This window comes from Microtus pennsylvanicus, chromosome 10 (assembly GCF_037038515.1).
Source record: "Microtus pennsylvanicus isolate mMicPen1 chromosome 10, mMicPen1.hap1, whole genome shotgun sequence".
NCBI classification, from domain to species: Eukaryota; Metazoa; Chordata; class Mammalia; order Rodentia; family Cricetidae; genus Microtus; species Microtus pennsylvanicus.
This window is the reverse complement of record NC_134588.1, coordinates 105,420,376-105,445,787: the sequence shown is the minus strand read 5'-3', so window position 1 is coordinate 105,445,787 and position 25,412 is coordinate 105,420,376. Positions and strand designations below refer to the sequence as shown.

General features: G+C 38.0%; 1 protein-coding gene across 1 annotated transcript in view; it reads left to right on the top strand.

The window, feature by feature from the left end:
• Nucleotides 1-25,412, top strand: part of Spata17 (spermatogenesis associated 17) — a 176,815-nt gene that overhangs the window by 3,707 nt on the left and 147,696 nt on the right. Inside the window, 2 exon segments of the mRNA XM_075987601.1 lie at nt 17,077-17,166; nt 19,253-19,334. Coding sequence (XP_075843716.1) covers nt 17,077-17,166; nt 19,253-19,334 — 172 coding nt within the window.

Below are 25,412 nucleotides of genomic sequence, written 5' to 3'. Positions count from 1 at the left end.
TGAGTTCCTGCCTTGGCTTCTCAGAAGATGCACTTGAGGCTGTAAACCAAATAAACTCTTCCTTCCTTAAGTTGTTTTTAATCAGGTTTATCACAGCAGGAGAACAGGAAAGCAGGACAGAAACAGTGCTCTGAAAAGATGCCTACAGTTCAGAAGGGCAGGCTGTGCCAGAGCTCGGCCTTCTTAATGACACGGGGAACCATGGGGCCACCACCGCCCGGCTATTCTTAAAAATTTTTAAGTTACTGTTGTAGTGACTCTTAATCCCAGCATTTAGGAGGCAGAGGCAGGCAGATATTTATTAGTTCAAACCCAGTCTGGTCTACATTGTGAGTTCCAGGACAGCCAAAGCTACATTTATAAGCTAATTATAGTTACCTTATGTGGTGTCTTTTATTATTCATGTATTATAGCTGAAGAAAGTCAGGTTTAGTTAGAAATCATTTGCCAAAGATCAGAAAGAAATTAAGTCAAATGTATTTCAATAAGTTAAATTAATATTTTAAACAATTTTGAAGTGCATATCATAAATACACAAAAATATTCATGATCTGCACAAAAGTCGTAACACACTTAATTTTGCCTAAGGGAAAAATATATGTATGTGGACGTGGAAAAAAAAGTTTCTGAGGGCTTGAAGATGTATATTGACGGCCTTAGAAATCAGATGCTCAACTGAAGTACCCAGATCTCTTTACACCTTTAAGAGAGACTGGTGGATTCATAGATAAGGGAGCAGACTGAGAGATCTAATTATTAATAATACCTGCTATGTGAAAAGCTTGCTGATGTTTCCAAACACAATGTAATGTATGGTCTGAAGATAATTCAGTATGCAAACTGCTTGCTGTGCAAGCATTGGGACCTTAGTTCAAACCCACGGAAAGCTGGGTATGCTATTAGAGCTTTTCTAGTGATATCAGAGACAAAGAATATCATAAGACTTGTGGTCTACCTAGCATGGCTTCACAAAAAGTGGAAGACAGTGGAAGACATGCAACCTGATATTGTCCTGTGGTTTCCACATGTATGATAGTGTGTATAAGTACAACACACACACACGCACACATACACATCACATTGCATCATACACATAACATCACACACAAATATTTTTTAATGTAATTATAGTTCTCTTATGTAGTAGCTTTTATTATTCATAGATTAAGCTAAGGAAAATCAAGGTTAGTCTAAATCATTTGCCAAAGAGAAGAATCAAATATGTAGTAGTTTGATCTTTTTCTGTGCACATTTGTACTTGGTATAAGCAATACTTACATGATTAAGTTCTTGCATTAAAGCAAGTACCTCAAATATATGAGTCTCCCCTGCCTTTCTTGGGTCAGTTTGAGAAACAGAATTGGTGGTTATAATGCTATCCAGAAGAGACTGATACCAGTGCTCTGCACCAACCTTCAATGCACTGTTGCGAATCTTTCCCTGCTATTTCCATCACTGTAGGAATTTGCTTCCAACTCCACATAGCCAATTCCTAGTGTCATTAAGATGATTCAGTGCTTCAGTGCCTTCGGTTTGGAAAATTATTCAAGTTCTATTAGCATAAATAAATAGCAGCTCAGTTGGGTAGATACGAATCTGCTCCTTTGACTCTCAGTTCTTTACAGAATTTTCTGTCACACCTTGATTTTTAATGAAAAAGTATAATTTTTTTCAAGTCAACAGAAATATTCTGTGTGGAGGTGCAGACTCAATTCCAATACTTAATCTGTTATTCTAACTTTGTATAAACTCTTGTACTTTTACTCTTGACAAACTCTATAGATATAAGCTCTGTCGTCTATAAAAGAGACAATGCCTGTATGTTGACTGGGAAGGAGAAATGATCTTCTAAGCATGTGCAAGTTTATAGTCACAGAAATTGAGGAGAATGAAGTATAAAGGGAATGGATAAAAAGGCAGTTAATAACTTCACTATGTACTTCAGATTGTTCTCTTTATTCACTGTCAATTTTAAAATTTTATTTATAAATTAGTTAAAATCTTCATTGATGTGTTTGTAGAATAGATGCATCTGCAATAAAGTATATGATTATAAGTGTTCAGCTCAAACACTTTAGATAGTTTCATGAAATGCCTGTGTAAAATTCATTCAGGTAAAATAATTCAATATTTGATCTAAAACTTTATTTTTTAAAAAGTTACTAGTAATAAGGAACTTATTCCTAAAACCAACAGTCAGTATCAAACATATTGATAACATAAAAGAGATGACTCAGTTTCAAGATAAAAATAATTAATCCTGCCTATTCCTGGTGCTCTTAAAGACAGATCTCAGCTTGCCAATCTCCTCTCTATTAATTCTTATAAAAAATGACTAATTTTCACAAGGTACGAAAAGGCTACCCAGGTAAACTGCATGTAATACTGCATAGTTAATGAGTGATTGGCTATCAGTGTACTGAGGAAAAACCTCACAAACCATTTAAGAAAATATTAGTTTGAAATATAAATATTAAGATACCAGAACAAGTAACTACTGAGAGGTTGGAGCTAATAATATCAGCTTTAATAAAAATATATTAACAGCATTTACAAAGATAATAATTAGAGGGGGAAGGAGTACTATAACCAATTTTTAAAACTTTTTAATTGATAAAGTAATAGATGAATTTAAAACAGATTAAGTGCTCCTGAAAAGAAATTGTTTTAGGATAGTGAACGAGGGAAGAATCCATAAATAGAGGCAATTAAAAATAATGTGATAAGAATTACCTGTCAGATATGTCAGTGTGCTTCATAAGTGATAGGCACCGCAGGATTTAGAGTGTGAGTTGAAAAATTATCTATCAATGACAAAGGAACACTAGAAGTAGAATTTACTAAACCAAAGGAAGAATGTAGCTCTGAATGAGTCCTACATAAAATGTCTTCAAAACGCATACTGTCTTAGCTACTTTTCTCTTGTTTGGATAAGCAATTTCTAGAAAACAGAGGGGCGGGGTTCCAAAGGGTGAATCCATGATCATCATAGTGAGAAGCATGACAGAGGCATGGTGTTCCAGCGATGACTGGCTGAGAGCTTACATCTTGATCCATGAGCTCAAGGCAGAGAACAGCAAGTCCACCCCCAGTGACAAAGCATCTCTAACAAGGCCATACTTCCTAAATCTCCTCCAATCAGGTCCACCAACTGGAAACCCAAGTTTTTAAATCTATGAGCCTATGAGGTCATTCTCATTCAAACCACCACATTCCCATCCCTGACTTCCATAAGTTCATGCCCGCATCATAACATAAAATGTATTTAGCCCAACTTCAAAACTTCCTACAGTTTCTCACAATCTCAACACAGTTTAAAACTCTGAAGTCTCTTCTGAGACTCAAGGAAATGTCTTAACTATAAACCCCTTTAAAATCAAAAGCAAAAAGCAAATTACGTACTTTGAACATACAATTACATAGACTATACATTGCCATTCCTAAAGATAAGTAGCGGGCTCAGTGAGGAAATACTGGACCAAAGTGTGGCCAAAACCCAGCAGGACAAAGTGCGAATCCTATGGTCCCATATCTAGTGTTAAAGGATTTAGACTGCTCCTTGAAACTTGGCTGACAGCAACACATTCTCTCTTGGACTGCTTCCACTCCCTGCCTGCAGCACTCCTTGCTGCTGATTTCTCTGTGGCAGACAGGTGCTGGTAGAGTAGCTGAGCAATTTCATCTTGACCCACAGGCAGGAGTCAGAGAGAGCAAGAGCAAGTCTGAGTCTTTAGAAACCTAAAGCCTGACACTAGTGACACACCTCCTCCAACAAGGCCGCATCTCCTTAACCCTTCCCAAGCTATTCTACCAACTGAGGACCAAATATTCAAACACATGACTTTATGGGAGCCATTATCATTCAAACCACCATGCATTCATTAACATATTATCCAGCATAATTCTAAGAATACTAAGGAAAAAGATTCTCACGATTTTTGGTCTAGACTGAAAGGGAAGAAGTATTTACTAAAGAAAGACTGCCATAGGATACCTCGCCTCTTCAACGTATGAACTTAGAAGACAGAAAAATTAGTAATTGCTCACTATTCAAAACAATTTAAGAATCCTAGCAAAGTTTCTTGCTGTAGTGAGGAGGCAAAAAACATTTCTGACATCTAAACACACTGAGTGTGTCATCTATGAGCACTCTTCCAAAGAAACAGATACTAGATTGTTCATCTGTAATCAAGTGAAAGTATAATCGGGAAGAAACCTAAAGAAGGATAGGGGAGACAGACAAAAGGGTTTAACCAGCAGTGAGCATGTTAGCTGGAGCACTTAACAGTTTAACTGTAATGAACATCACATTACTAGGACCGAGAAGATACCTTCTGTTCTCAGGGGAATTCATACGGCACCGTACATGTTCTTCCTAGACATCTCCTTGGGCAAATCGAAAAGTTCCTTTTCAGTCTTCTGAGGAATGCCAGGCAATAGTCTTGAGGATTGCTCTGCCATATATGTTGCAGTTTGGCTTTTATTACTGTGATCTAGTGCCTGAGATAAACTAACTAACGGGTGAATGACCTTTTTGGCTTTTGATTTCAGAGGGGATAGTCTGTGGTCACTTGACTTTATGCCCCTGGGCAGCTGGAGCATGTGGCAGAGGGGATTCTTCACTTCACACGGGCAGGAAGCAGAAAGTATAACAGAAAACAAGGATTATAATGAGAAGGGGTCCCTGTGGCCAACATCCTCCAAGCTATGTCCTGAAGGAGACTCTGACACAGCACGAGCTCCTTTCCTGACCCCAGATTAGGTACAAAGCACACTTTGACGCGGTGATATGCCAGTTTGTTAGTTATTTTTAACTTATTATATTTTCTGTTTGTACTGGGAATGGAACCCAAGGCCTTTAGAGTGTGAGAATGTACTTGCCACTACATCTAAGGTCTGGTTTAAATTTTTGGTAGTCAAATTAGTGAAGGTGTTCTCCTAGCTTTAAGGATTTTAGTTTTTCTTGAAATAGTCTTCCCCAACCAACAATTTTAAAAGAACTCTCATTCGATTAAAGTTTTGCTGTATGCTTGCTTTGTCTTCTGACTACATTTATGTATATGTGTTGTTTGAGATGAATCAAAATATAAATGTCTCAATAGCATTTAAGGAATAGGCTGTCCTGTCCTTAATAGTTATTAAATATTGCAAATAGTAAAGCAAAAGCATACAGGTTGTAAGGGAAGACAGATATGGTGACTCACACCTATAATCCCTCTCCTTAAGAAGATGAGGCAGGAGGATTGCTATGAATTTGAGATCAGCACCAAAGTAAACAAGCAAAACTTTTAAAAGACTTACTAAAATTATCCGTGTCCTGATCATTCCATAAAGCACTCACAGAAAGTGATTTGAAAATGCGAAGTGAGGCCAGGGTTGGTGACACACACCTGGAACCCAAAACTGGGAAGGCAGAACTGTGGTGATATGGAGGTGAAGGCTATCTTCAGACAGGCATGGAATCTGAGATTAGTGTGGCTAAACGACAACCACCACACCCTCAAAAGGGGGGAGAAATAAAAATGAATAATATTGCCGAAAAGAGGGAAATGCACTGTAAACAGAGACTGTTCTTTCATTTCCCGGCCACCCAGACCTGAATAATCACACAAAACTATATTAATTGCAACACTGTTTGGCCAGTGGCTCAGGTGCACTTTTGACTACATCTTACATTTTAAATAACCCATTTTTATTAATCTGTGTATTACCATGAAGCTGTGGATTACCGGTAAGGTTTTGGCATCTTTCTGCAACTATGTGACGTCTCCTGATTCTGCCTTCTTTCTCTCTGCATTCCCTTTAGTTTTCCTACTTACTTATATTGTGCCCTACCATAGACCAAAGCAGTTTCTTTATTAACCAATGGTAATAAAACATACTCATTATATGCAGAGGGGAGTCCCACATCAATGCACAATTAGGTAATATAAATTATTTTAAAATATAGCAGTATCATTTTGATAGCACCAAAATCATGTAATTTGACTCAAAAATGTCACTTTTTCTATTGTCCATATAAAAATGGACTTGTAGGTATACAGTTTGTGTATAAGATAATTTTATGTATGATGTTTTTCATGCCAAGGTGATCTTTAAAAAACTACTTTTGTAAGAAAAAACTGGGATCAATTTCTATCTCTCTGTATACATATGATATACACACAGCAGTGTAAAAAGGGGTTAAATTGGGCTGTCAAGATGTCTTAGCTGGTAAAGGCTCCCACTTCCAAAAACCATGACCTGAGCTTGATTCTTAGGTTCCACATGGTGGAGAAGAGAACTGACTCCTAGGAGCTGTCCTCTGCCCTCCACATCCTTGTCAGGATGTGCTCATGCACAAACAAATGTAAGTTTCACATGTGTGCATTTGTACGTCATGACATGAAAAAATATCCTTGAAACAAATTAAGGTAAAAATGTATTTAGTCAATTTTAGAGTGTAGGAATTTATAAATTTCTAAAGTATGGATCTGGAAATAAAGCAATCTTTAAGGATTTAAATTTTGAAAATTGGGGGATGGAGGAGATTAGAGTCTTGGTTATTTTTCTGTTTTAGTTACGTTTTTATGTTTAGAATTAAGTAATCATAAACTATTTGTGAAATAAACAATATGAAAAATACGTTTTAAGACAAAAGTTTTGTTTTGAAACCAAGATTAAATTGTGCATAAAAACATTGCTAATCAAAATGTTGGCCCTAACCTTGACAAACTAGATTAAGAAGACGTTCTTTTTAAATTATTTTTAAGCACAGTGTAGTAACCAATGTAGGATTTGATCTCAAAGAGACAAACAAATGAGATTAGCAGATAATTGCCCTAGCCATTTGTTTGTTTTTGCCTGGATGTGATTTATGGTAAAATTCTGACCTCTTCAAAGTGGCGCATGTGTAGTATCTGGTATCTGTTCATTAAGTCCCGGGGAAGCAAACAGGTAGCAGTCTCTCACCTCTAAGCAGGAGTGAAGACTTTCCGTCAGTGGAAACAAGCGCTGGCATGTAGAATGGTGCAGCTAGATAAGGCCTTTAAAGTCGCTTTTCCAGGGAGTGCAGAAATCAAGAGGAGACAATGAAACTTTTAGAAATTAAAACAGTATTTGAAATTAAAATTTACCAGAACCTCTCTCTCTCTCTCTCTCTCTCTCTCTCTCTCTCTCTCTCTCTCTCTCTCTCTCTCTCTCTCTCTCTCTCTCTCTCATTGAGTAAATAGTGAAAAGTCCTGCCTGATGGCCCATCGCTGCGCAAATTCTTCCCACACCAAACCCTCTATATAACCATATTCCAAACATCAACATCAGAAAATGAGTGTTGGCTTATACTTACTTCTGTTTCACTGTGAACCTCCAACTTTGCCAGTTTTGTTCATAATTTTTGAAAGATTTATGCCATCCTGAAACAAAACCATAGCATATCCTCACAATGTTACAGCTAAAGGATTCTATGTACCCACCCCTCCAGAAGGACAATGGTTTTTTATAGTTGCTGTGGGAGGTAGTATCATTTTCCTCCTTAGTGTAGCAGCCACTGATAATTTATCTATGCTGTAGCAAATAACCCAACCCATGATTGTGTAAGCAAGCCTAATTAAATGCCGTGGTTTTGTTTGTTTTTAATTGGGAAAGGACTGTTTGGGAAGAAGAAGGATATCTATGGTAAAGGGAAGGGAGTCAGGGAAAGTAGAGGGAGGTGAAAGTGATCAAAATTGTATACATGTATGAAAATGTTTACATGTATGTAATTGTTAAAGAAAAATGTTAAAGGATCCCATTTGTCCCATCTTTCTTAGTTATCTTGAATGTGGCATATTTTCTCTGGTTTTTAGGATTTTTCTTTACCCTCTTGATTATTACAGGTTAGTTGTCTTATATTCTCTGGGGTTTTTCCCTTGAATGAGGGCACATCTTTTGGGGAGGATTGGCATAGGAGTGATGCTGTGATCATCTCACTGTAGTGACCAGATTCTGTACGGTCTGGAGCTATTCTGTCACTGGAGGTTTATTCGTTTCTGCCACCTGACAAAGGAGATGACTAAGGGATCTCCCACTAGAATATTCTCTTTCCTTTTCAGTTAAAGAGGGTGTTTTAAAGCAGGTACTTGGAAATTGTATTTCCTATTCCTCATCCATTTGTAGACTTGCGTATTATCAATGTGTGCTCATACTTCTGTCCTAGTCAATGAGTCCTTTCTTCCCCTTATTTTAATGCTGGCCTTTGGCCGATAAGAACCATGTTATACTTTCTGTTGTGTTCTGATCAACACAAGATACAACCCTTCTGACAAAAAAAAAAGTATTCCAGTTTTCTCACCATCCATTTCTCCAAGGAGCCTTTGTTCCCTTTAGTACGTTCACCTTGCCATTGGGAGTGTTTCTGGGTACTTGTTATCCTTAATAGGTAAAACTAGGGACTCTGTGTGTGTGTGTGTGTGTGTGTGTGTGTGTGTGTGTGTGTGTGTGTGTTAAAACACATTTTACCCCTGTGTTGATTTCTGTGTCAGTGATGGAGATATTAAAAGTTATAATTTTGAAAACGGTTTCATATTCAGCACCCTGAGTTGCATTCTTTGTGCCCTGTTGCTCCTGGACTCCTGAACTCCAGCATTGCTCTTATCCACATCCCAAACAGCTAGCACCCCAGGAATGCACCACCAGATCTGGCTTCAATATCCTGCGAGGATATCAAGTGCCTGCCCCTCATTATTCTGATCATGCTTACTTTATTGGGCTCTTTTCCCTGTGTATAACAAACTCCATCACCACAGAGGGTACTCCGGTCTCTGTCATAGATATCCTTCTTGATGCAGTCGGTCTCCCTGCCAACTGGGATGCCTTTCCCAACATGTGAGATCTGAGTAGCTCTGTTGCCTGCTCTCACAGGTAGACCCTTTCATCACCTTGCCATGATGCCCACAAGGCATGCTTTTCATCCATATGTGCTTTCTAGACACATACAATGGCGACATACCCCACTCAGCCCCAGTATGTGGGCATTCATCTTCCCCATGCAGACTCTAATAGCCCATATGGCTTTATTCCTTTGTACATTGTCCAGCAGAGACATATTTCCCATATCCATTACTTATGGATTTGTTTAAGAAAAGAAAGGAAGTGTAGAGTGGTAAATAAAAGATACTTTGACATGCACTAATAATAGAAATATTTGTGGCAAACTGTGATGTTTCCTGGTTATGATCTGATATTAGGGTCCTTTCAGGTCCATACTCATTAACCTGTTAAGCAACAACAATAGTAATGAGAATATTAATGAGAAACAAAAATGAAGCTCCCAGTTCCTAACAGCCCTCTTTGTTGCCATCAAGTGCCTTTTTCAGAACACAGTGATGACTATAATATAAAATATGAACCAAATATAGTTTTGCTTTTTAAGGACTAGCAAAATTATATGCAAAAGAGTCATTCTACACATCAACATATCTGATAACATAGGTCAGCCAATGTTGAAATATTATTTTCTATAGTCTAAAACAGTTGCTCATTGTCTAGTAATGAAAGGGAAGAGTTTTGGGTTTGTAATTTTGTGTTTATTTATTCATAGCTAATATAGGTAGATCAGACTAAGTTCAGTCTGGAGATATATAAAAACAATATTTGCATATTACTGGGAAGATACTTACCCATATAATCTTTCTATTTTTCTCTTTACTGCCAGTTAATTTTGACCTCTGACACGCACATATCCTGTTCAGAGTTACCATGCCTATAGCTGGTGACAAGGCGACCAGAAACTTCCTCGCTCCTCTTGAAGTTTTATTGCATTGCTGTTAATACTCTGGGTCTTTTATCATTATTAATTCATTCAGTATTCACTGTGATAACACTGATCATAATAAATTTATTTCAAATCTATGTAGATGTCATAATTTATTCACTGCTATAGGGTTTACATTATAATCTGAAACTAATTATTTTACCATTAAAATAAAGTGTTACCCACAGTTTTTCATTTTAAATGTAAAATGTCTAGTGGTTCATGACATATTGTGTGAGTACTCAGCATCCCAGTGCTAACCAAAGTCGCTGTAAATTTTCTTTGAAGCAATGTTTTTTTAAAGAACAACAGAAAAATTTATGTATGGAAATAAGATTTCAGTGCATAATTAAAACTTAGTGGTATGTTGGCTACTAGTAATTTTTGTATTTCTTCCATTTTGTGATATATATACATATTAATACAGCATACCTTTTTTATATACATTATTGTTAATGCTATAGAAACTGATTAATTTGCCACTTGACTGGTGTCACCAGGAGAGATTATAAAACAAACTCAGAACACTGTGAACTTGGCTGCTTCTATTCTGCATGTGTGGTGACGGAAATGATGTGCAGTGCCCTAACGGTGAGGGTGATAACTACTGTGAGCTCTAAAAGGTCTTACGTGGGGCTGTGTACCCTAGCGGGGAGGGTGATAACTACTGTGAACTCTAAAAGGTCTTACGTGAGGCTGTGTACCCTAGCGGGGAGGGTGATAACTACTGTGAACTCTAAAAGGTCTTAGTGAGGCTGTGTACCCTAGCGGGGAGGGTGATAACTACTGTGAACTCTAAAAGGTCTTACGTGAGGCTGTGTACCCTAGTGGGGAGGGTGATAACTACTGTGAACTCTAAAAGGTCTTACGTGAGGCTGTGTACCCTAGCGGGGAGGGTGATAACTACTGTGAGCTCTAAAAGGTCTTAAGTGGGGCTGTGTACCTTTTCCCTATCTCTCTTTGTTGCAGAAGCAGATGTCTGCAAACTGTTGGCGAGGAACAGGAAGCTGGTTACAGTCATTTAAACAGACTGTATTAAAATGGGAAGTAGATCCAGTAGAGACCCATTAGATGTTGATGGGAAATGGCTAATAGGAAGAGTCAGCTTTATCCTGTGTCTTGGGTTTTATCACATAGCTACCTTGATGAATGGAATTATTTTTGCATTCTTCTCTGAGCTCCCTGCCCTATTGGGCACAGTATTGCTGTGTTCTTGTTGTGTGTCATAAATGACGTTTTTACATGCTTCTCTATCATATCACGCTATTAACTCAGATACAATTTTAAAAGAAAAATGAAAGACTTCTGCTTACCCCGTAGTCCCTTGCACAGTAACCTTGTTGCCATGACATCCCATAGCATTTGATACTTGTCAATCATCAGTTCCTTTTTGATGTATTTCCATGCACCAGTATGTAACAGCATTATATTTTTATCTTATACTTAGGCCAGCTTTTTCCTTATTTATTTCCTTTTAAACTGTTATAAACCAAAGATTGTAACCTATGGGGATGTGTTGCTCACTGTCCAGAGTAATGATACTGTATTCAAAGAATTTTATACATCTTAATATTACACAGCGTACTCTGAATACCACAGTCTTGCTTATTTTTTCTTTACTTATTTTCCTTATTTCTTATTTCCTTATTTCTTCCCTCCTCTCTCTCTCTGTTTCATCTGTTACATTTTATCAGCTTCTCCAATGTACCAGATACTTTGCTATGTTTGGAAAAATAAAAAAGAGTAAAATATGAGCCCAGCCTTGAAGCCTTGAAAAATAAATATGTCATCATTAGTATGTAGACAGCTTTAAGCATGAGGATCAATCTACCTGGAGGTTGTAGTCTTGACTCTGCCCGCGCCACCAAAGGCAGGATCCTCACTGTGGAGGATCACTACTATGAAGGTGGTATAGGTGAGGCCGTGTCTGCTGCAGTCGTGGGTGAACCCGGAATCACTGTCACCCGGCTGGCTGTTAGCCAAGTGCCAAGAAGTGGGAAGCCAGCTGAGCTGCTGAAGATGTTTGGTATTGACAAGGATGCCATTGTGCAAGCTGTGAAGGGCCTTGTCACCAAGGGCTAGGAGGAGCCCTGGGGAAGGCGTGGGGTGCTGGGTGGGAGAACCATACATTCCTGCAAGGTTCTAGCAAGGTGCTGAGATGCGTACTAAGAAGAGACGTAAATATATGTTTTGAGAAAAACTAAAAAAAAAAAAAAAAGAAAAAGAAAAACAATTCAAAGAGTAACTTTGCAGTTGAATGGCAAGGAGAGCATGGTTTATTCAGGAAATGAGTGGAATAGAAGGCTCTATTGTGAGTTGAAACAATGAAAGAAGATAAGGGGATTGTGCCTGAGCCAGATAAAGGTGGTTTGTTTGGTATTCTAGGGGCTATGACTTTACTCATAAGTTTTGAGACATCATTTGAGGTTGGATATTTAAAACTCTTAAGGAAACGATGATGCGGTTAGATTTGTTTTCAAAAGATGATTTAAGAGACCAGCAAGGTGGTTCAGCAGTAGGATTCTTGTCAAGTCTGAAGTCCTGAGTCCTTCCATCCTCAGGACCCACGAGATAGGAGAGAACTGGCACCTTCAAATTGTCCTCTGACCTGCACTTACTGTTCCCCTACCCCCAATGAAATAAATAAATAATGTTATAAAAATGTTTTAAAGATCATTCATCCCATGTGTGTTAACAGGTGCTATGGGGCACCGGGCAAGAGGATTCATAGTTTTAGGTCAGGGCTACAGAAGCAGACCTGTTCCAAAAAAGAGAACCAATCGCTAGATTGGATAAGAGATTAGAGTTGGAAAAGACCATTTAGGAAATAAGACTTTTGTGACTAATTAGTTTTAGAAAGGTGAAGGCTGAGCTAATGCTGAGTATTGCTTCTCAATGTGATGGGAGCCATTGTTTTGCTAACACTGCCATTCCCAACGGAGCAGGCTTGAGATGACTAGCTGTTGAGACATGTTTCTTCCGGTGTTGACGCCGAGGCACCTAAGGAGCAATCCCAGTGCTGGCACTTTAGATACAGTGCTTAGGAGCGCTGCCTCTTTAGACACAGTGCTTAGGAGCACGGCCTGTTTGGGAACCTGTCAAACGATTCTTTAAATCCGTCATCCCCTGTTCTTTCCCAGAAACAACCACTTCCACTTGTGACGTTTTTACCTTTAATATAGTATTTAATTCTTCACTTGTTTTAATTAATGTTATCTTCAGGAGTATTAGTTTGGAAGTTCATGTACATAGAACATATAAATGTATATCTTTGAGAAGCATACTAGCTTACACACAGTTTTCTGTGGTAAATAACTTTAAATTAATGAATAACTTATTGGTCAACTAGTCTTTGTTTTTCCTATAACCTTCAGAGATAGTATTTTAAAAAATAATATTATAATAAGTAAATTGATAATATTTATTTGTGAACTTGGAGAGATAACTCAGTGGTTAAGAGAAGTTGATTCTCTTGCAAAGGACTCGGGCTTGGTTTGCAACTCCGACATTGAATAGATGACAGCTACCTTTAACTCCGGTTCCATGTGGCCTCCATGGGTACCTGTACTCACACGGTGTACATACATTCAGGAATATACACGTGAAGTCAAAATTCATTTTAAAAATCTTTAATAGTTTTTGAATTGGGGTATTGCTGTGTTACTCAGGTAGACTTTAAATTCAGCAATTCGGATCTCCTTTCCTCAATCTGCTGAGCACTGGACTCCAGGAACCTGGTGTTTCATTGTAGAATACTACAATTTGGCTTTGGGTTGATTCCCAACCTGCTGAGCACTGGACTCCAGGAACCTGGTGTTCTGTCCTGAAATACTATGATCTGGCTTTGGGTTGATTCCCAACCTGCTGAGCACTGGACTCCAGGAACCTGGTGTTCTGTCCTGAAATACTATGATCTGGCTATGGGTTGATACTGTTCACAGCCTTCCCACTAGATTCTCTGTGGTGTTCTGCAAAATTTGCAGCTGGTGTGGGCTCAGCTAATTATGTTCCACTGCACTGTCTGGGCCTTCCCTAGGGCGGGTACTGAGGCCTTTCGAGTTTTGTTAAAGCCTCCTTTGTCTTGGATTTCTTCAGAGATACCTTCAGGATTATTTCAGTGGTGTGGGTATGGATTGGTAGGGTCTCAGCAGGAGCAGTGGCGAAGGGTGAACCTGTTGGGGATGCAGGAACTACACACTCACCACAGCATTTTCATTAAGCAGGGTTTTAGAAGCCACATCAGTATCAGCTCAAGTGCAAGGGCTTGCCCTCAGATGTACAGCATGTTTGTTTCCTTAAAACACAGCAGGACCTCTTCAGTGAAGGTTTGGCATGCTTCGTTGTTTGAATAATGGTGTAAACTCACTCTTCATTGCATTTACATGAAGGATGCTCTATCCAGCTACTCCGTGTATTCAGAATCCAATATTCTCACTTTACTTGATTTTCATGATCTTGAAACACAGTCGTGATTTTGTTAATCCATTTGAGATAGGTGTCATGTAGCCTGAACTGGCCAAAGACTTGCTGTGTGCCTGAGGATCCTTGAACTTCTGATCTTCTCGAAGGTTGGGATTGCTTGTGAGCACCCACACACAGCTTGTTGGCCCCCTTTACTTTCCTGTCTTCCCCATTTCTTTCTCCCCTCCCTTTATTTGTCTTTAAATAAGTGATGCCTTCTAATATTTGTGGAGTCCATCCTTAGATAAGAAATTTTAGAGGTAACACCCTACAACAAGATCCTTTGCTCTCAAGAAGCTATCAAGAATGGCAGAGTTTGCAACTAAGCTTCATTGTGTGACCTTAGGAGGTGGCTGAGGCTCTCAATGTTAGAGCCAGCATCATAGGCACCAGTTCTGAATCCTGGGATTGTGTCTTTCCTACCTTTACCTGGAGCAATTCCACACAGTGCTCACTTTCTACTGAAGAAAACATTTGATGAAAATAATACAAAGCTAATGTCAGGGCTTTACAAAATGTAAGAATCTCAATTGACATGAATATGTTCTTTCTTATAGACATGTGACCTTTCCTTTTTGAGATAGAGTCTCACTGTGTAGCTTGGGTTGTCCTTAAACTTTAAATCCATCTGTCTCAAGTTTTTAAATTCACTACCACACTCATGAGGATGGGACTTGGATGACCACTTTTAAAATACATCTTAAGTGCGGAGAGATAATCAAGTCTTAATGACCTGAGTTCAGTTCTCAACTCCCATGTAAAGATACCATGTGTGGTGGTGCAGCTGGTTATCTCAGCGTGGGGCAGCAGCAGACGGGGATTCTTGATGCTTGCTAGCCAAGCATCCTAACCTACTCATTGGGTTCCAGACAGTGAGAAACCCTGTTCCAAAACAAGCTGGCTCCTGAGGGCAACCCTTGAGGTTGACCGCTGGCCTCTTCACATACTTGCACGTGTAACCACACTTCCCTGAAAACCCATAAATGCACACATGAGCACACAAAGATACACAAAATGTAGAATATATTCAATGTTTTGCCTATTCTGTTATTTATTTTTGTAAAAGCCTTTACTACAGAATATAAAAAACTATCCTAAAAGAATATATATTGTTTGTACATTGATCTATTATTTCAAAGTTACTTTCAAAGTTACTATTTCCTATATTTAATGTTTTTTATGTTTGATTCCAGTTTTTGAAATACCTTATCAGATCTGTGGTTGTGTGCTGTTCCTTTTGGGAAGGCAGACAGATAATGTAAAAATTCTAAGGTTACTTTGTTTTTAATCTATCAGAGTCAAATGTAATTGCCCTCCTATTGTTTGATCTTAACGACAGTGCTGTGTTTTACCAATGTATGTCCTGTGTCAGCTGTCATCAGTGCTTAGGTGCATTAACTGTGTCTTCATAGACATGCTTCTGTGTACAGCTGTGCTCTCTAACTGTATTTGAAAGCTATGAGAGGGAGAGGACCAACAGATGAACAGAGTCATTTGGATGCTATCAGTTCATGGTTCTTGATTACCACTTTAACTACAGATACTGCATAGGATGTGTATTGTCTTTTTAAATTATTTTTAAATGTCATGTATGTATACTATATTTACATAATTGTCTGTCCCTCTAACACCTCGTTTTCCCCCACTCCCTTTCAAATTCATGATTTTTTCTTTATTTTTGTTACACATACACATAATATATAATAGCTATATTATATATACAGCTACACATAATATATAATAACACAAATATATGATAACTACTGAATTCATCTAGTGTTGTTCATATATATATGTGTGTGTATAGGGCTGACCACTGGCTACAGGATAACCAGTTAAATAGTTCATCCCTGTGGAAGACTGATTCTCCCTCTCTCAGCAGCCCTTTATTTCTTGTAGCTATTCTTCTGGTGGTAGGACCCTTTCCCCCGTTCCTGTTGGCCGACCTATCTGAATCAATGAGCTCCAGGTCCAGTGACTCTGTGAAAAAAAAAGATGAAGGTGATCAAGGAAGACACCCAGGCCAACTTGTAGAGGCCATATACACATCTTTCCACCTGAACCTCGATGGTCATTCAAATACAGGAACACAGTCAATAATAAGTGTGGCCATGTTACCAACTGTGTTCATTTAGCAAAGATGAGAGACTAACTATAAGCTAACCACCATCTAAAAAAGTATATTCTGTGTATTGTGCTATGACTTTATCAGTTGGCAGTGGAAAGACAAGATAATATTAACATCAGTTAGGATAGATACATAAGATGTCTTGACTCAACATTTTCTCATTGTAAGTCAGTAAAACTTAAGAATTAAGTTTTTTGTCTTTTTATAAGCCTGTGACTCACTCATTGAATTTTTTAATATACGCAGGCAGGCTCTTACCAGAGTAGGTATTTTATAATAGATTCATTTGAATTAGAGGCAGTACATTTAGCTGATGAGTGAGTTAAATATGCAGGCATTTTACTCAGCATGATACATGTGTAGTGGCATTTAAACCATAAGTTCAAATAATTATGTTTTTAAAATACTGACAAAGTAGTACATTGTTTTTCATTCCCCTAATAAAAGTTGCTACCAAATTAATTAGTAGCATAACAGATGATTATAAAAATAAAATAGGCAAAGCTGTTGAAAGCTCATGGCTTCACAGAGAAAGGTTAATTTTTAAAACTGCTCATTTTTTGAAATGTGTTTTTCTTAATTTAGTATTTTAATTTCTTTAAAATGACATGTGCGCTGTAATTACCATCTTAGGAGAAATTAAAAATTAAGGTTAACAGGTTGACTTGCCTTAGAATTGCATTAGTTACTAATGAAATAATTTGAAAACATGTTTCAGTGCCGTTGACGAGTTTAGGAAGAAAGAGAATGACGCAGCTGTGACGATCCAGAGCTGGTTTCGTGGATGCCAAGTCCGGGCGTACATCAGGTGCATAGACTTTGCCATCAGAACCTCAGTTACAAACCATAGCGCCTGCCTTATACAATCACAGGTTGTTTAGGTAACATTTATTCCAGATAACCTCTTACTTCACTCAGTAATGAAGTCATTAAATTTATGTTGGCCCTGAAAAAACTGATACAGAAAACTTCTAATTATTTCTTGCTGATATGTAAGTTACATTTGCCATATATACAATTCTCGATATTGTAAGCACATTTGATCAGATATATCCCCCCCCAAAAAAATCCTTATGAAGTGCTTTTATAATACCGAATCAACTGATGGGGCAGGAAAGGAACTGGGGAAGAGGAATCTTGGTTTTTCTCAACATGTTGGTTGATGAAATCAATGATGTTAAAATGATGATATTCTAATCATAAAATGATGGATCTACATATATCTAAATTCTTCCCATGCTTTTCTTCAGTGATCCACGAATGTTTTTAATGTTCTCTTTGATTCTGAAGAAGGGCAGGCAGTACAGTCTGCTCAGCAGTACGGTGCTTGCCTGGTGTGCACAAGGTCCTAAGTTCAATTCCTAGTGACATATCTCATGTTTGAACAGATATTTTCCTAGGTGAGTTGGGGGAAGAATATGCCTGGTCTATTGTAACCCCGAAAGCTGACTGAGGAGTACACTTCACAACACTTCCTTATTTTACCCAGAGCTGTAAATCCAATATGTAAAGTGAGGCCTCTGCTTTACCTCAGTGCAGTAGAGAAACATGGCCGTGAAGAGCACTCTTTGAATTTACCTGATTCATGTGCTGCCTCAGGAACACTGGAGAATGTGAGAAATGACAAGGCACATGTTTGCTGACATAAGAATCATTTTCTAAGTTCTTAACATGATTTTCACCAGTAATTCCTCAGTCATTTCTCAACCTATCAACTGATCTGTGTGTAGTACACAATTTTAAAGTATTTTATCTGTGCCTGGTAACACAGATCTGTACCTAAGTATTTGGGAGGCTAAGCCAGGAGGACTGCAAGTTCAAGGATCTCCTGGGTTATAGGGTGAGTTCAAGAGAAGCCTGGGCATCTTAAAGTACACCTGATTCATTCTTGGGGCTATAGGTCTGTGATAGAACATTTCCTTGACATATGTCAATACATAAATACTCTGGGGGTTATGAAAATAAAATAGTAAAGAAAGAAAATAATTGAAGCTAAAATATCATTCAGTTATAAGCCCAAGAGGAAGAGTAAAAGTTTTCTAGTGCTATTTTCTGTATGTGATTAGCAAGCTCCCAGAGTAAGTTCTCATTCTTTAAAAATATCAGAGTTTACTAATTGTAGAGCTTCAGTCACAGGAGGCCAGGGAGAGCAACCTCATGCAGCAAAAAAATGATAAGTCCATGGTGAGAACAGATGTACTACCCTGTTCCCAGATGTGAAACTGTTAGATGTAACAGCATGCTCCCAGAAGTGGAACTTTAGTTGTGGCTGACAGCTGGGGAGCGTACATTGTGGCAGTGAAGGCAGTTTGGAGGGCATAGGGCATAGCATGCTCACAAGACCCAAGAGCTCCTTATAAATCACCTATTTGTCCCCAACCTAGCCATAGAAGGACAGAACTCACTCAGGGAGAGTCCGAGCTCTGCCATGATAGGGTTGGCCATTAGGAAATGCGAGCAACCATGAGCCTCTGTTTCTCCTTGTGTAAAATATCAGATTCTTTCTGCCAACTTCACAGACAAAAGCCATTTCTGATTGAGAACTCAACTTACGGTGAAAAAACAAAGCATTTATGGTCAAGGAAAAAAGTTTACATGGAGTCAGGCATGGTGGATATGTGCCACTATAATCCGTGTCCTTGGGAGGCAGCTGGGGAGGATCTCCACACGTTCAAGGCAAGCCAGGTCTACATGAGTTGCAGACCAGGCATCAAGATTTTATGTCAGAGAGAAAAATAAACAAGATAAAATAGAAATAATAAAACAAAAATAAAATCAAGATACATAGAACCTTAAATTTGAATTTGACATTGTAAATTATAGAACATTTTTAAAGAATGAAGCGACTTCTTGGTTCCAGTGGATGCATACTAATACAGCTATTTTCATCGTAGGCACTTGAACAGGGTAGTGACAATTATGCAAAAGTGGTGGAGAAGTTACTTAGGCAGAAAACGTTACCAACTTATTGTTGAGGTAAATATAAACTTTATATTATGCCTAAATTTTAGCTGTTCAACATTCTGTAAGATGTGTTTCGCCATGTAGTTTACAAATTACTCATGACAAGTAGCTGTACATAAACTGTTGCTGTTTGAAATGTCTCCCAGAAGTCTCACATGCTGAAGGCTTATGGTGGCACTAGTTTGGGAAATTCTGGAACCTTTAGGAGGTAGGGTCCTGATGTGGGATTCCCCTCTGTATGCTGTGAATATCATTGGTTAATGAAGGAATTGCTTTGGGCCTGTAGCAGAGCTATAGGGGAACAGAACTAGGTGGAGAAAATGAAACTGAATGCTGGGGGAAAGAAGGGCAGAGTCAGAGAGAAGCCATGTAGCTCCACCAGAGATAGACACCGGAACTTTTCCTGGTAAGCCACAGCCTCATGGCGATACACAGATGAATAGAAATGGGTTTATACAGTTTCTGTGTGATTATTTCGAGGTTGAGCAGCAGAGAATCAACAAACAGCTCTCTCCTCCTACAGGGTCCAACTCAAGGAAGGTCACTTGGGTATGTCTTTGGGGACTGTCTTGTTCCAGTCCTCACCTTTATTCCTTACCCCTCCCTCTTTTTTCCCTCGACCTCTCCTTCCCCCACTTTCTGACCCCATTCAGTGGTTGGTTTTGTACTTCTCTACTTTGCAATTCTACCTGATCATGGCCCAGAAACAAAGGTGCCCACTAACTACTGGACAGAAATCGCAAAAACCATGGCCAAAGCAAGTCCTGCCTTTTAAGTGGGTTTCCTCTGGTTGTACCAATGCAGAAAGGATATGCAAGCACCAATCTGAGCTTAATTTTGGAAAGGAGACTTTCCTGAGAAACTTATTTTTCCTTAAGTGACAAACTTTGTTATACATAAACATTAGCTATTTATACATAAGCATTAGCTATTTCAATTTTAATACCTTTGACTATGTGCATTTAGGAGATTTATTTGTTGATGGATATCTAGACTTTCTAGTGTGTTCATGGCAAGCAGGCATGTAGCTTATTCTTGAATCTCCCCCATTTTCAATGAAAGTCTCCTCTGACAGGCAGTCAACAGCTCACAAGGATGTTAACTTGGGAAGTACAGACATGAGTTCCCTCTACACTCTCTTTAGTACTTTCTACAGAGTTGCTTTTTAGGTAAATGAGATTTCAAAAATCAGTAAATAAGGCTAGTGAGATGACTCAGTGGACAAAGGCTATTGTCCCACATGGTGAAAAAGAGGACTGATTGCTGCAACTGTGCTCTGCCCTCCCCATCCTGCCATCAAACATATAGATACATATGCAAATCAAGTAAGTAAATAAATAAACAAATGTCATTTTCAAAAATTTTAAAGAAATTATTTTTAAATGAATAAATAATACTCCCAATATGACTTCATTGAATATTTACATATTTCTAAATACATCACTATATATTTGCAATTCACTTTGACAAGCAGCAAATTAGTGTCTTTATGCTAGTTGGTATTTAACAAGTAAATGCTATTTGCCAGGCATTTAAAACTTGACTTTTATGATACCCACTTGACAGGCTGTACATGCAAGGCAAAGACTTGCCTGTGTTTGCTTGGAGCACTAGTTCACATACTTAACAATGTTAGCCTTTTGTAATTGTTTTATATGGTGTGACAACTCTGACCATTGCTAGCATCCTGCATCAAACTTCTGTCAAGACAATGTGTGTCTCATTATTGTTGCATTTGCCCACCAAGATACTTAGCACACAGTATCTTATGCACCTTTCTGTGAACGGATAGACAGTGAAAAGTAATTTTTTAAATGACATTACTGCTGTTCCTTTTGATAAACTGAATTCGACTGGTTATCAGTCTGATTACAGCATGTCTAACTTCTTTCATCATTGGATTTTAATGAATGCAATATTTGAAACATAAGCCTATGAATTAGCCAAATGCCTGTTTCTGTTGGTGTTCAACACTTAGATAGGAAATTTTGGAAGAATATTAACAAGTTTATAATTCCCTTGTTTGTTTCACCTGCTAGGCCAGAGATTTTCTTTTATTTTTCAGATAGAATGCCAGGAATTTTGGTAATTACCTTTTGTTTTGTATCCATCTGAACAGCCATTATTGTTGATTTTAAAGTGTACAGAGATGGAGTTCTGCTTCTATCTGAACTTAATTATGCTATTTGCATGGAGAATTTTATTTCACACTTGACCCCCTTTTGTCCGTCACAGTAGAAAAAGTGTCAATATTCTATTACTGTTTCTTTCAAACATATTTCTTTTGATGTCTTTTAGTGCTGTATTTTAGACTCAACTTTGCTTTCTTCCTTTTCTTTCCAGTTTTATATCTGCTTTCCTTTTTAAAGTTCACTGTACTTTTATTGATAACCAAGGATACATAAAATGTATTTTTGAAGCAATGTTAGGTGTATAGAAAAGTTACAGATAAGTTTAAAAGGCTCCATACAGTCGTCACCCAGTATTACTTTCTTGTCTCCCAACCTTTTTTGTTTTATTTTTATATACATGTTGTTTTGTGTATGTGTTTTTATGCATATTGGTATGTGTGTGGGGACATGTGTGTGGGGGCATGCATTTAGAGGCCAGAGGACAATTTTGCATCATTTCTTATCTGCCATTCACTTTTTCTTGAGACATGCATAGATAACAACTGTATATGGGCAGTTAGTGCAGTCTCTGCAGGGCAAAGAAATGACCCCTGAACTTAGTCTTGGAGAAAACCGTGTGCGTGAAGTTTTGGGGATCAGCTTGGAACTGGAAACAGTGAGAGCGGCACGGATGCTGATAACATGGCCCAGGGAGGATGGAGGACTAGATGTGGCCTTCAGCATATACTTCTCTGCCTTTTTACAGGAAACTTGAAACAATTTAGTGCATTCACTTACTCCTAGTAACGCTTTGTGAAGTGAAATATACATATGATATCTTCCTTCACATTTTTGATGGTTCAAAATCATTCATACTTTGCCTCTTCCCTCCCTATTGGCTTGAGTCTGGGCCATATGTTGCAATCTGATGGGACATAGGTCACACCCCAACTGACACTTTAAAGAGGTTTTTTTTTTCTTGATTTCTGTCACAAAGCCTCACCAGTAGACTGCGGGCTTCTGCCCTAGGCCTGAGATAAAGAGCCCTGGATAGTGGAGACAGAACTTTCACTCACATGAGAGAGAAACCATCTTTGCTTTGTAAGCCCCTAACATAACTGCATTTTCTTCTCAGCAAAGCTGCATAATAGCTTTCCTGATAACCAAAGCAAGTTTATTACGTGGGACATTCTGCACAGGATACTCAGGCTTGAAGAACTGTGTTTGGAGGGTTGTTAGTTTATGCTAATGTTAGGGCATAGCCATGTGATGATCTATTAAGGCGTTGATGCTGCCTCAGCAGACAGTTGGGTCCATCATAGTTAGTATTCAGCAGACATCTTTAACTGAGCTCTTGGGCGGGAGACTAGATTAAGGTCATAGAGGCGAAGGTTTCATAGTCATCACTATTAATGACAGCATCTTCCGCCTCATGTGAAAAGGTATCCAAGCAGTAGAGCAGTGTTCACGAGGCGTGGTCTAGTTAAGAATGAGAATGAGCAGAAGGGTGTGCAGGTGCCCACCTTTAATCCTAGCACTTGGGAGGCAGAAGCAGATAGCAAGTCTCTGTGATTTCTAGACCAGCCAGGGCCATGTAAAGAGACCCTGTCTCAAAAAACAAAAAGCAACTTGGAATGAGCATCAGGAAACAGAGTGACCTAGACTTGCTTGTAGCTGCCATCAAGAGAAAGACCAAATCCTGAGGTGGTAATTACATAGACAACTCCTCAAAATATTAGTACACCAAAATATTTCTTTCTAGATTTTAAATAATTCTGTGACACTGAAATAGGTTATCAGTCCTATGATGTCACATGTTCCCCACTACAGTGGCTTTCTTAGTCTCATCTGAACAGAGCCATTCTAGCTTCTGCTGTGCTTAAATCCCAGCTTCCCGCGAGACTGTGAATGGGGTTTGTTTTCACCTACTTTTTCTGCAGCCTAATGACTTGGTTTAGTTTCTGACAGTCTCTACACCTTGTGCATGTCCTGGACTCTAGTACCTTTGGCTCACAATGATGGGAACACTTTTGTACTACAGAGGGTTCTCTGATTCTTAGAACATTCTCTTTATAGTCACCATGCTCTGGAACTTCACCCATGGTTAACTTCAGTTGGATACTTAGTCGTACTGATGTTTGGGACAGTAGCTGCCTCCTCTTTGTCTTCTTTCTTTCTCTTTCTTTTCCTCCTTCTCCTTATTCTTCCCCTCATCTTTTTCCCCCATTGTGGAAAACACAATTTTACTATTTTCCATCCTTTGAAATTTTCATACTTACATAATGTGTCTTTATCAAACCCACTTTTCACCACTCCTACAAGTCCCCAGGACCCTCTCAACCCTTGTGAAAGAGATTATTTCCTTGATTTTTCAGTGTGTCTGTTTTCAGTACATAGCAAAGCTGTGTTCACTAATTTTGTATACTTGCACTCTGTGGAAAGTATTTATTAGCCCTAAGAGGATTTGGGGCCTCTTATGTATAGAATCCTGTCCTCTGGAAATAGGAATACCCTAGCTTCTTTTTTTCCTGATATTTATTTATTTTCATTTTCTTTTCTTGTCTTTTTGCTCTAGCTAAAACTTTAAGTACTCTATTCTATAGGAATGAAGACAGTAGACACTTTTATCTGGTTCCTATGTTAGTGGAAACACTTTTAGTTTTTCTCCATTAATATGATGTTGGATGTAGGTTCCTTATTAGAGCCACTGGAATTTATGCTCTGGTAAGACTTACCAGTGTAAACTGTATAGGACAGTTTTTGTACATAGTGATTTATTTTAAAATCACCTTTTTCTATACTTTGCCATTATATAATTAATATATGCTCTGTATCAAATATTCTTTTTAACACAGCCTGAGAGCAGTTTGAAACTACAAAGACTATTGTAATATGTAATTAATTTGATATGTTATTGTGAAATATATATATATATATATATATATATATATATATATATATCTTAGTTTTATCTTTTAAATTGTGGTCATCTAGTCAGTGACCCGTGTGTTCACAGCTTTATGGTAGTACAACTTAACTGATAAAGATAGTTGTGATTTTAAAACATTATGGTTCAAATTATAAAAGTTATTTACTACATTGCTGGAGATCCCAGGTTCACAATATTAATATATAATTAAGCATTCTACATTTCTTACAGAGGATTAATGTTTGATAGAACATTTAACTGCTTAACAAGAAAAGAAACTTTTATTGACTTTAAATGGGGTAAAAACATCATCAACTATGATTTCATTGTGTGTTGTAATGAAAAATGCCAATTTGTTCTTATTATAAAAGGAATAAACTACTTAAAATATGCCACTAACTTTAAAATAATAAAAGCTTGCCATAACTATTTATATATATACATATATATATATATTATTTTGCATTAGACAAATGTTTCTCCAATAGATGGGAAAATATCACACTGGTAAGATTTCCAAATTAATTGCAATCTAGGCAGCATTCTTCACCTTTAGTGTCAGGGAAAAGAGTGAAATATGAATTTTTTTCTCTTCAGAGTCTTCAACTTCAAATAAACAGACTTAGAGCTCTGAGTTATTCATGTAAAATTCTGTTAATTTTCATCAGTCATGAAGTGAATTCAGATTGATTCACTTACTCCTAAACATTATACTAATGGTAACTATGAGAAAAAAATATAGTTGGTTTGAATTTTTTTGACCAAAAAAAAACCTATTTTAGAAGTCAGCAGTACCAATTCATGGTTACCAGTTGCCTGAATATAAGGCAAAGCACATACCTTCATGATTAGTTAATAATAAATAACTTTGATTAATTGTGAACTCAGAGTGGCAGTGATGTGGAAAGCTCGTCTTCTGCCTCTGTGTACATGACTTCTAACTCTCCCGTTCTCACCATGTCTGCCAGTCACTTTGTAATGTTAATGGCCACACACTCTAAAATGATTATGAGCATGTGTTATTTTAAATGCTGTGCTTTTAAGTGAGTT